Source organism: Neovison vison, chromosome 3 (genome assembly GCF_020171115.1).
Source record: "Neovison vison isolate M4711 chromosome 3, ASM_NN_V1, whole genome shotgun sequence".
Lineage (NCBI taxonomy): Eukaryota > Metazoa > Chordata > Mammalia > Carnivora > Mustelidae > Neogale > Neogale vison.
In genome coordinates this window covers 196,816,075-196,827,749 of record NC_058093.1, presented here as the reverse complement: position 1 = coordinate 196,827,749, position 11,675 = coordinate 196,816,075, and the positions used below count along the sequence as shown (strand labels likewise).

General features: G+C 47.2%; 1 protein-coding gene across 1 annotated transcript; it reads left to right on the top strand.

Annotated features, from left to right (window-relative positions):
• Window positions 1-5,194: 5,194 nt before the first annotated feature.
• On the top strand, window positions 5,195-7,171 carry IL31 (interleukin 31). The gene is made up of 3 exons (XM_044241018.1): window positions 5,195-5,210; window positions 5,365-5,513; window positions 6,857-7,171. The coding sequence occupies exons 1-3, from the start codon at window positions 5,195-5,197 to the stop codon at window positions 7,169-7,171; spliced, it is 480 nt and encodes a 159-aa protein (XP_044096953.1).
• The last annotated feature ends 4,504 nt before the right edge of the window (window positions 7,172-11,675 follow it).

The window sequence follows — 11,675 nt, the reverse complement described above, 5'->3', positions numbered from 1 at the left end:
ATGTACTTTTTGGTCATTTGTATATCTTTGAAGAAATGTCTATTCAAACCTTTTGGTCATATAAACATTTTTTTGGTCTTTTAATTGTTGAGTTGTAAAGATATATATATATATATATATCCTGGATATTAGTTCCCGCTTTTACATATAATTTCCAAATATTTTCTCCTGTTCTGTGGTTGCCTTTTCCATTTTTTTTAAGATTTTATTTATTTATTCAACAGACAGAGATTACAAGTAGGCAGAGAGGCAGGCAGAGAGAGAGAGAAGGAAGCAGGCTCTCTGCTGGGCAGAAAGCCCGATGTGGGGCTCAATCCCAAGGCCCTGAGATCATGACCTGAGCTGAAGGCAGAGGGTTAACCCGCTGAGCCACTCAGGCACTCTCTCTGTTCAATTTCTTGATAGTGTCCTTTTACTCACAAAAGTTTTTAATTTCAATGAAGTGTAATCTATTTTTTCTTATATTGCTTGTGCTTTTGGTGTCATTTTAAAGAAACAATTGCCTAATTCTAATAAAACTAAGCTTGAGCAGTCTTTCTATATTTCATCATATTTGTGATTTGCAAATATATTTCTCCCAGCCTACGTTTGTCTTTTCATCCTCTAAACAGTCTTTTAGAAGACCAAACGTTTTTAACTTTGAGGAAGTCCAATTTATTGATGTGATCCTTCTGAAAACACCCACTATGGTGGACACCTATCATCCTTTTTGACTGCCTTCTGTCAGAACACCTTTATTATTTTTACAAAAATTCTCCAAAACTGGACTATAAGACAAAAAAAAAAAAAAGAGTCACATGTCCTTAAAGAATAAGATACATATGGAGCGCCTGGGTGGCTCAGTGGGTTAAAGCCTCTGCCTCCGGCTCAGGTCATGATCCCAGGGTCCTGGAATCGAGCCCCGCATCGGGCTCTCTGCTTGGCAGGGAACCTGCTTCCTCCTCTCTCTCTCTGCCTGCCTCTCTGCCTACTTGTGATCTCTGTCAAATAAATAAATAAAATTAAAAAAAAGAATAAGATACATATTCATGAGTAATATAAACAAATCAAAGAGATGAATCTGGGATGACTCCTGGGATTTTGATAAAACAACCTGGTGGCTGCTGTGCGGTGAGGGAAAATAAATCTGGGGAGGGGAAATCAAGAGTCCTGTCTGGACTGAGTTAAGTTCCAGATGCCCACTGGCATCTCCATGTCAAGTCAACAGTTGGATAGGGGTCAGGAACCCAGGGAAAAGGTCTGCCCTGAGTGGTCTGCAGATCCTAATGCCCAAAAGAAGGAATGGCTGGGAACCCCCCTCCACCACAAGGGCCCCTCCAACCACTGCTGTCTCTTTCCTTTTCTTTCTTTTTTAAAATTTTTTATTTATTTGACAGACAGAGATCACAAGTAGGTAGAGAGGCAGGCAGAGATACAGAGGGGCGGAAGCAGGCCCCCTGCTGAGCAGAGATTTTTTTTTCCCCCCATGCGGGGGCTCGATCCTAGGACCCTGGGATCATGACCTGAGCTGAAGGCAGAGGCTCAACCCACTGGGCCACCCAGGCGCCCCTCTTTCCTCTTCTTATTCAAGGCTTCTTGACAGAGCAGTCTGCGTGCACTTTCCCCCTTCCCAAATGGCCCTAGAATAGCTCCTACTCCCAACTACTCCCAACTACTTACTCAAACTCCTCCAGCAAAGTTCCCAGTGACCTCATGTTGCCAAACCTAGTCCCTCTCTTCAGCCTTTATCTTATTTGACTTCTCCATGGCTCATGATGGTGCTGATTGCATTCGCCTTCTTGAAAACCACTTTTCATCTTGCTCCATGACAGGTTTTTCTAGTCCATTTCTCTCCCTCTCAAGAGTGCCTTCTCAGCATTTGAGACTGTCATCTTCCTCTCCCTATTCTGTGGCCAGAGGTGTACCACTGGCCTCCACACTTACCTCACATGTCTCTCACTGCTTATCTCTGGTAGGCTTACAGTTTTCTCAACCACAATGTGCAGATGACACCCGAAGATGGCACAGTACGCAAATAGGGCAGCCATGTCTCTAGTTCCTTCAAGCTGCAGATCCAAATGCCTAGTGGCTCACTGTACATCTTCCCCCGAGAGTTCCCTGACGCTTCTAACTCACTGTGTCAAAACTGAATTCCTCATTCACCTGAGCCCTGTGGTCCTCTCTGTAGCTAATCCGGTCAGTCTAGTTGCCCAAACCACAAACCCAGAAGCAGTCCTCAGCTCTTCCCTCTCCACCAGCCCCATATATGGTCAACTACCATCTCTTGTGAATTTTGCCTCGTACAGATTTCCCCAGTCCCTTCACATCCATTCATCTCCAGCATCATTATTACCCTGGTTCAGATGCTTGGTTTCTGGACATGTCAAGGGTGGGGCATTCAGGTGGAGGTGTTCAGAGCCGTTGACCTTGTCCCTGTACCCTTGAATCATAGCCAATGGCTGACCTGAAATTTAGAACTGGAGTTTGAGAGAGACATTCAAGTGTGCGGACCATGGATCAAGGGTGGGGCCTTTGGAGACACGCCTACCAAAGGACCAGGCAGGAGTATGATTTGGCCCGAGGAGGCACTGTCAGAGGACCACAATGTGTCAGGATAATATTGTCATGGAATAAGAGGAAAAAGAGGTTTTTAAGAAGGAGGAAGTGGCTGGCATTACTGAGAGTCATGGAGGGGTCAAGTAAAAGGAAGGCTGAGGAGAACCCAGTAATGCTAGCAACACGAAGCCACTGGAGATTATATCGGTTCTCAGTTGCTGCCATAACAAATACCATAGACTCAGCAGTTTAAACCTACAAAGCTACCGTCCCACAGCTTCCGTGTGTTAGACAGAATTTTTTTTTTAAGATTTTATTTAGTTGACAGAGAGAGAGAGATCACAAGTAGGCAGAGAGGCAGGCAGAGAAAGAGGGGAGGAAGCAGGCTCCCTGCGGAGCAGAGAGCCCGAAGCAGGTCTCGATCCCAGGACCCTGGGATCATGACCTGAGCCGAAGGCAGAGGCTTTAAGCCACTGAGCCACCCAGGCGTCCCTCACGTGTTAGAGGTCCAGTGTGGAGTAACCGGATTCTCTGCACAGGGTGTCACCAGCCTAAAGCCAGAGCCGCAGGTGGGGCTCTGGTTCTCAGCTGGGGCCCATTGTCCTCCTCCAACTCATGGTTCTTGACCAAATTCATCTTCTTCTCATGCTTTCCACCTGGTGCCTCCCTCTGTAGGCCAGCAATGCCAACTGAGTCTTTCACCTGCTTCAAGTCTCTCTGCTTTCCTCTTTGTATCTAAGGGTTTGGATCCACCTGGCAAACAACCTATCTTCAGGTCAGCTGATTAATAACCTTAATTACATCTGCAAAGTCCCTATAATGTCACAAAATTAGGGGAGTTAACATCAGAAGGTGAAAGTCACGTGGGCAAAATTCTGCCTACGGTGGACTTGGCTAGAGGATTTTGAATAAGTTGTTAGGGTAGAACCATATTGTGGTGGTTTGGGAAGTGAAGTAAAGTGTGTGTGGACCCTTCTGTCAAGAAGCTTGGAGAAGAAGATGAAAGAGACAGCAGGGGCTGGAGGGGGGCTTGGGTTTAAGGGTGGGAGGGGGGTTCCCAGCTCTCTCTTCCATTGTGAATCTTGAATTCTGTGGATGGCCCCGGCCTGACCTCGTCCCTGTGCTCTTGATTCCTAGCCAGGGGCTAACTTGACATTGAGTAGATGCCCAGTGGGCATCCTGACCTTAACTCATTCCAGACAGGACTCTCAGCTTGCCTTCCCTAGACTTCTTTTCCCTCTCTGCAAATCAACCACCCAGTGGCTTCATCAAAAACCCAGGAGTCATCCCTGATTCCTCCCTTGGATTCACCTCCACGTAAGTCCATCAGCCAGTTCTGTGGACTCCACCCCCATCCACTCTACCCTGGTCCAAGCCACCGTTATCTCTACTTGGACAGCCACACAGCCTCCCAACGGCTCCTCTGCTTCCATCCTGGGTTCACACAATCCATTCTCCACTTAGCAGCTGCTCTAATTCTCACTTCTGAAAGCACACCAGATTCTACATTCCCCTCCCTAGAGCCATTCGGCGGTGCCTTGTCACACTTAGGTTAAAACCCAAGTTCTTTAACATGGCCTCAGAAGGTCCTCTGTGACCTGGCCTCTGCCCATCTCCCTACCGCCCTCCCCAGCCCCCACTTTGCCCCAGAGGCCATTCTTGGCCACACCAAGCTCACTTTTGCACTAGAGTCCCCCACTCTAGGAGCACGCTTTCCCCAGAGCTTCCCACAGCACACACCTCCCCAGAGACACTATTCCTTATCACCTGACTTAAAGTATCTCACCCACCGGTCTCGATCCCATCACCTTGCTTTGTTTTCATAGTTCTTATCACCACCTTACACCTCCTTGTTATTCCTGTAGCTTACTGTCTGCCCACCGTCTGCTAGAACACCAGCTTTACCAGGGCACGGACCTTGTCTAACTTCTTTGCCACCACCCCCAAGACCCTCAAGGAGTTCCTGGTCAACGTTAGCATTCAAAATAGGAATAAGTGCCTTCAGCAAATCACCCCGGAGCACAGATTCTGGTTCAAGACCTTGCTGCTGCCAAGGCACAGCTGAGAATCCAATGATGTTCAAGGCCAAACAGTGGAGGCAAGGCCTTGACTCACCTCATTCATAGTGGTCATGGGGCCATCCCCGCGCACTGGCAGGGGCATGCTTCAGAAATTTACAAAGGTAATACATTTTTGAAAACCTCACACCAGCCTGACACCTACACAGCCTCATTGTGACCTCCCCAGAAATTCCCTATGGGGCACTTGCCCTCAACTCCTGTAAATCACCTGTTCCTGGGCAGTTACGTCTATCAAATCTGGGCTTCAGAATTTCTTCTAGTCAAATCAATAAGCTTTTTCCCAGAAGAAATGGCAAAGATGCGTGTGCCTTCCTGTGTGTGTGTGTACTGAGTCAGGCATCTGCCCACCTTGAGGGTAACCTCAGCGCTTCCTTCTAGCACTGATTTCACCCAACCTTGGGCCGCAGAATTTTGAGTGTTTTCTGGAGAAAAACTGAGCAATGATTTTTGCCATGGGCGGGACGTTGATTGTGCTTTTCCCCCCTGCGAGCGGCCCTTTATATATCTCCTGAGGACCATGGCGAGCACATCTGACTGGAGGCTGCTGCTGAGGCAGGCTGCGCGCGCGCTCTCTCGCCATGCTCTCCCACGCAGGTATTGCCGGGTCTTGCTGCCCCGTCTGTGGGCACGGCTTTGTCTCCTCAGAAAGAGGGGAAGACTCTGGAGAGGCTCAGCCAGCGGTGGTGGCAGCTGGGGTGGGCAGGCGGTGTCAGATCCTGTGTCTCATGGCATCGTTCTCTTTCTCCAGGACCCGCCAGGTTCACCCTGTTCCTGCTCTGCTGCATGGAAACTTCGCTGACCTCCCATGCAGCGCCCGCCCAACAGCTACAACCACGCGATGTTCGGAAAATCATCTTGGAATTACAGCACTTGTCGAAGGGACTTTTGGAAGACTATGTGAGTGTCCTACAGAATTCTTCTCTGGGCCATTTCTTTAAAATGCCTTCCATTGCCCCCAGAAGAACCCTCCTCTTTTCAGACCCGAAACTAGGGACAGGACAACAAGCCAGGCTATGATGGACTTTCTATGAGGGTCGGAGGCAGAGATTAGTCCAGACAGCCTGAAATTCAAGCACTTCTCATGTACTGTAGGTTCTGTTCATCCCCAGCATATTTGGTTCATGGCAGGATGACGTGGATTTTCCTGCCTGGAGCGTATCTTTAGAGATGGGCCATCTTGCTTGATCATTTAGGAACCCGCTAGTGAGCCTCGAAGATCAATGGAAGCTATAAATGTGAACTCAGTGAATTCAGGACGTTAAGGTCCTCACCTGGGTAGCAGAGAGTCTCTTACCGCAGAGAAGGGCAGTTAACAAATTAGCATCTGTTTGTGTACTACTTTGTTGTTTAATTAAGACCCAGCCTGCTTTTGCCAGAGGCTCTTCTGAGCCCAACCCACTGGCAGGAAAGTCTGAAGGCTGAATCAATGTGAAAGCTCTCGTTTTCTCAGAGCAGTGATCAAGATAGAACCTCGTGGGCAACTTTGATTAAACAAACAAATAAAAACCAAAACCTGGAAACGACTCATCAAATTGGCCTGGCTCTTCCCTTCCACCCTGACCTGTAAACCTTAGCCCTGGTTGTTACAGACACCTAGCTACCCGCCAAGGAGACTAGGCAGTTCAGGCTGGGGAGGTTTCTCAGCATTTCAGGTGAATCCAAAAGCTCTTAGTACTTAGGAAGAGGGACAGGAGAGAGCCTGGTCTGGAGTCCATGGTATGTTTGGAAAAACCCTCCCTGGCATCTTGGAGGCCTTTTCAGACATGCATATACCTCCTCAATGAGCTGGGGATACATGGGCTCTAACACAGAATCACAAAGAGCAAGAAGCAGGAGGGAAACCCAGATGCTCTCCTCTTCCCCAGCTCTCTGAGCCCTGGAGCAGCTGAGAGAAGATTCTAAGAGTCTGTGAAGGCCTTGGGCAGAGGGGCAGGGGAGGCAGGATGGAGCGGCGGTTATCGGCATCGCCTTTGGGATTGCTGCTGACGTGGGTTAGAATTCCAGGCCTGCCACTTGACTGGGCCAGCTCTGCTAATGAATGGAGCTTTCGTTTCTTCTGGGAAGGGAAATAGTGATGATCACAGCCTCACAGGTTCGTGGAACCTATTACAAGAGATGGCAGGGGGACGCACTCCCCCATCCCAGCCCATTCCACTAGGGAGCATTCAGACGTTAGCGTGGGGGCTTCCAGCTATTACTGCAAACCTAATGCTCACCCAGTTCTCCTCCTCATCCCACAGCTGAAGAGAGAGACAGGGGTGCCGGAATCCAACCATTTCCTGTTGCCGTGTCTCACCTCTGATTCCCAGCCACTACGGATCAACAGCTCAGCCATCCTGCCTTATTTCAGGGCGATCAAACCATTATCAGACAAGAACATGATCGATAAAATCACAGAACAGCTCGACAAACTCAAATTTCAACACGAGCCAGAAACAGAAGTTTCTGTGCCTGCAGATACCTTTGAAAGTAAAAGCTTCATCTTGACGATTTTACAACAGTTCTCGGCGTGCCTGGAACGTGTGTTTAAATCACTGAACCCCGGACCCCAGTAGGTCATGCAAGGCCATCAGGTTGAACCTATTCCTTTTGGAACAGCGGACATGTATGAAGCCTTGAGACAATACGACTGACAGCCAAATGTGACAGCTCTGCTTTGAGTTGTCAAGTAAATTATTCTAATAAATAATCTCAACAAATCCCCAGGTGGGCTAGTCTTGGGAGGACTGAGGTATGAATGTGTGAATTAACTTGAAAAGACTTCAGGTTAGGTCACTGTTATCGCTCTTAGTATTTACAGAATGCCTTTCTTCTGCAGACTTAAATCTTATCCTCATTATGCTTCTGTGAAGGCAGGAGGGGGCACCTATGTTAATTTATTGGTTTTATTGTATTCAGAGTTGTTAATGTTCCTTGAAGGAACCCTCGGGAATTATTTAATAAATTATATTGAATTTTTCTCATAACCTGTTTTGGATTTTGTGAGGGGGTTAACATGAGCAGCTGGGAATCCAAGCTGGGTGGTGTTAGGGCTGGGGGAGCATGGGACACACTGTGAAAATGGAGACCATTGTTCTCACTGGTACTTCTCCCCACTGAAAAGGGTCAGTAGTAAAAAATAGTTAATTCCAGCAGCAACAACCACTTATCGAGCATTTTCTTTATGCTAGGTCACGTAAGTACCATTACTGTCCTATTTTTATAGGTGAGGACAACTGAGGCGAGGAGTCCTTTAGCCACTTGCCCAAGGCCACACAGGTGTTTAGGGCTGGGACCCAGACTCAATCTTGCCCTTCACCACTCTGCCCGACATTTGTCCCTCTTTGGACTGCATCTTAGAAGCACGTCATGGCATGCCCAGTACCCAACAATCCCTCAAGGGTCCTCTGCATGTTTCCATGCTGGATTTCCAGGGCCTCTGCTCCTGCAAAGTGCTGTTCCACAACTGCATCCATGACTTTTTCAGAGCCAAGCCCAAAGATTTCACCATTTGAATAAATGTTGAGTCCAAAGTTGTGAATGGGTCTTTGAGAGCCTCTGGATTAATGGTTCTCAAAACGTGGTCTCCGGACCAGTGGCATCGGCATCATCTGGCAACGTGTTACAAGGGCACAGTCACGGGTCCCCACCTCACACCTGCTGGATCAGACACTTTGGAGGTGCAGCCAGTGATCTGGCTTTTAACCAAACCTCCAGGTGATTGCTAAGCACGCTGAAGCCTGAGAAACCCTGATCCTGAGTTGACCAACACCTTCATCTTCATCTTATTTGGGGGGAGACTGAGGTCCAAAGAGACAGTATGATTTTCCCAAGTTCTTGTATCAGGGGGGATGAGGTTAGGACTCTGAGACATGCAACTCAGCCCAGGAATTCTCATTCTCAGTCTTGTGGGGTTTTCTCTCCTTCAGTCCCACACAGGGCTCCTAAGTGTCCATATATTTGTAGCCTTCGATAACAGTGTTTTGGTCAATCTTTCCAAAAACATCCACCGTGGTGGTCACTTATCACTCTTTTTGACTGTCCTATATCAGAACACATTTACTGTTATTAGAAAAATAATCCCAAAACTGGGAAATAAGGCAAAAAGATGACCATGTGTCCTTCTAAAGAGTAAAACTAATATCCACTATTCTGTAGTGATATAAATAATGGGAGGAAAAAGGACAAATGTTTCTTACAGAATTCCAATTAATCGACATAGAAGGAATGAGAGAAAGAGAAAATCACCTTTAGAACATATGAGCCCTGGGGCACCTGGCTGGCTCAGTCAGTAGAGCATGCAACCTGATGTTGGGGTTGTAAGTTTGAGCCCTATGCTGGGTGTAAAGATTACTTAAAAGTAAAATCTGGAAGGAAGGAAGGAAGGAAGGAAAGAAGGAAACGTCTCAGTCCTAATTACTATAGGCAATTTCCACAGATGAAGGCTAAATTTTTTTTAAAAGATTTTATTTATTTATTTGATGGAGAGAGATCACAAGTAGGCACAGAGGCTAGCAGAGAGAGAGGAGGAAGCAGGCCCCTGCTGAGCAGAGAGCCCAATGCGGAACTCGATCCCAGGACCCTGAGATCATGACCTGAGCCGAAGGCAGCGGCTTAACCCACTGAGCCACCCAGGTGCCCCATGAAGGCTAAATTTAATGAGTGAGAGATACCTGGGTGGCTCAGTCGGTTAGGCGGCTGTGTTTGACTCTCTTTGACTCCCAGGGTCCTGCGATCAAGCCTGGCGACAAACTCCCTGCTCAGCGGGGGGTCTGCTTCTCCCTCTCCCTCTGTAATTGTGCTTACTCACTCTCTCTCTCGCTCTCTCCAATAAATAAAATCTTTAAAAAATAAAATAAATGGGTGAACTGAAAAGAAACAGGAAATTTGCATAACATCAAAGGATATTCCGACAAATATTTACTAGTCATTTGGCAGTTTTAACTTAGGTCTACAAATTCTTTGATATTCCCTCTCCAAGAGGTGGAGGGGAACTCCCTTCCCCATGACAGCAGACTGGATCTGTGACTTGCTCCCAAAACACAGAGCACAGGAGAGCAGACAGCGGCGCACAAAGGTGACAGCAGCCCCGATGGGCCCCAATGGGAAGGGCGGCTCCTCACCTCTGTGGGGCTCTTCCTCCAAATCTACGACTGGCCCCTTTGTGAGAAGCACCAGGCAAATCCAAATCAAGAGATATTCCTGACCACAGGAATGTATTCCTGACCACAACTCTTCACAAGTGTCACAGTTAGGAAAACCAAGGGAGGACAAAGGGTCTCCACCTGGGGACCAGGGAGACACAGGGGTCGAGTGTAATCTTGGAGGGGATCCTAATAAAGGACATTAGTGGAAAAAAATGGGTGAAAATCCAAATTAGGCCTGTACTTGTATTAATTTCATAGTTTTGATAAATGTACCACGGTTGTGTAAGATATTCCCATTTAGGAGAAGCTGGGAGAAGGGTATATGAGAGCTCTGTATTATCTATAACTTTTCTGCATAACTAAATCTATTCTAAAATAAAAGATTTTTTAAAAAATCCAGGGGTGCCTGGGTGGCTCAGTGGGTTAAGCCTCTGCCTTCGGCTCAGATCATGATCTCAGGGTCCTGGGACCGAGTCCCACATTGGGCTCTCTGCTCAGTGAAGAGCCTGCTTCCCCCTCTCTCTCTGCCTGCCTCTCTGCCTACATGTGATCTCTCTGTCAAACAAATAAATAAAATCTTTAAAAAAAAAAATCCAGTTCCTTGGTCCCACTAGCCACATTTTAAGTGCTCAAGAGCCCCATGTGGCTAGTGGCTCCTATTTTGGGCCACACAGACCTAGAACACCTCCAGCGTCACAGAAAGTTCTATTGGACAGCAGTGCTTCAGGGAATGGGACTTTGGCATGATTTCTTTAGGACTGAGGTCCCAGAGCCTCTGAGTTTGTAGGAATTGTAGAAAATCTGTAGGATATATAGAAATCTGTAGAAAATTGATAAGGTACAAATCATTCCTAGCTAGTAGAGAAGTAAGCCCAGGGGTGATGGTTTTACTGACCGTGAGGCCAGTTGAACATCTAACTTATCTTTTTGTTCCAGCGCTGATTTCCCTCACTGAGGATGGAGGGGCAGATGAGAGAGAGACACGACCTTCTTGAATTGTCCTTTGAGCCAGTTGTGCTGGGCTGACTTATTCCTTCACCGATGAGGTAAATAAAGCTTTGGCACTAAGTTACCTGGATTTCAGCTAACAAGAATTTCTTTCAGTGATAATCTGCCAAAACCTAGAAAGAGGCAAAAAGACAAGCAGATCTTGGCATTTTGTCACAAGTTTAATATCTCCTCCACCAAATCATTTCCTCAATATGTTTTATGATCAAAACACTCCAAAATAACGTCTTAAAAAATATCCCGGGGCACTTGGGTGGCTCAGTTGGTGAAAGTCTGCCTTTGGCTCAGCTCACGATCGTTGAGTCCTGGGATCCAGGCCCACGTCAGGCTCCCTGCTCAGCGGGGAGTCTGCTTCTCCCTCTGCCCCGCCCCCCCACCCCTGCTTGGGCTCACTCTCTCTCTCTAATAAATAAAATCTTAAGAAAAAAAAAATCCAGTGCCACTGACTCATAGAGGAAAGGAAAGCAAATGGTCAAGAGTCACAGAGGAAAAAAAACCTAACATGATATGATTAAACATGACTTCCTCGTCTCGGGGGAATTCTCTGAGGCTGAGCAAAGGCTTAAACGTGCGCAATTTATAAAGGAAGAACAGGCAATATAAAGCTCTAAGAAAAGCACTTTTACGCAATGTCATCTTCTTGTTCTGGAGAATTAAGAGGTGAGAGGAAAAATAAAAAGGAAATAGAAGGGGCGATCAGATAGCGAGCGAGAGGAGGAGGAGAGAGAAGACAGTGCAGTGGTTAAATGTACAGTAGAAAATCAAGTCACTGCTAGATGTGAAACTAGGCTGAACCTCACTAGTAACCGAGAAAGGCAAATAAACAGGAGGTCAAATCAGCAGAGGTTTTACACATGATAAGGCTTGCCTGTGAGGCGGGAGGAGAAAGGCGTCCTCAGCCTTTCGGAAGTGGGTACCGCTCTCC

Bases quoted from the DNA above. Each gene is read 5' to 3' on its own strand.
- IL31 (XM_044241018.1), top strand. The intron at 5,514-6,856 runs GTGAGTGTCCTA...CTCATCCCACAG, and splicing joins AGGGACTTTTGGAAGACTAT to CTGAAGAGAGAGACAGGGGT.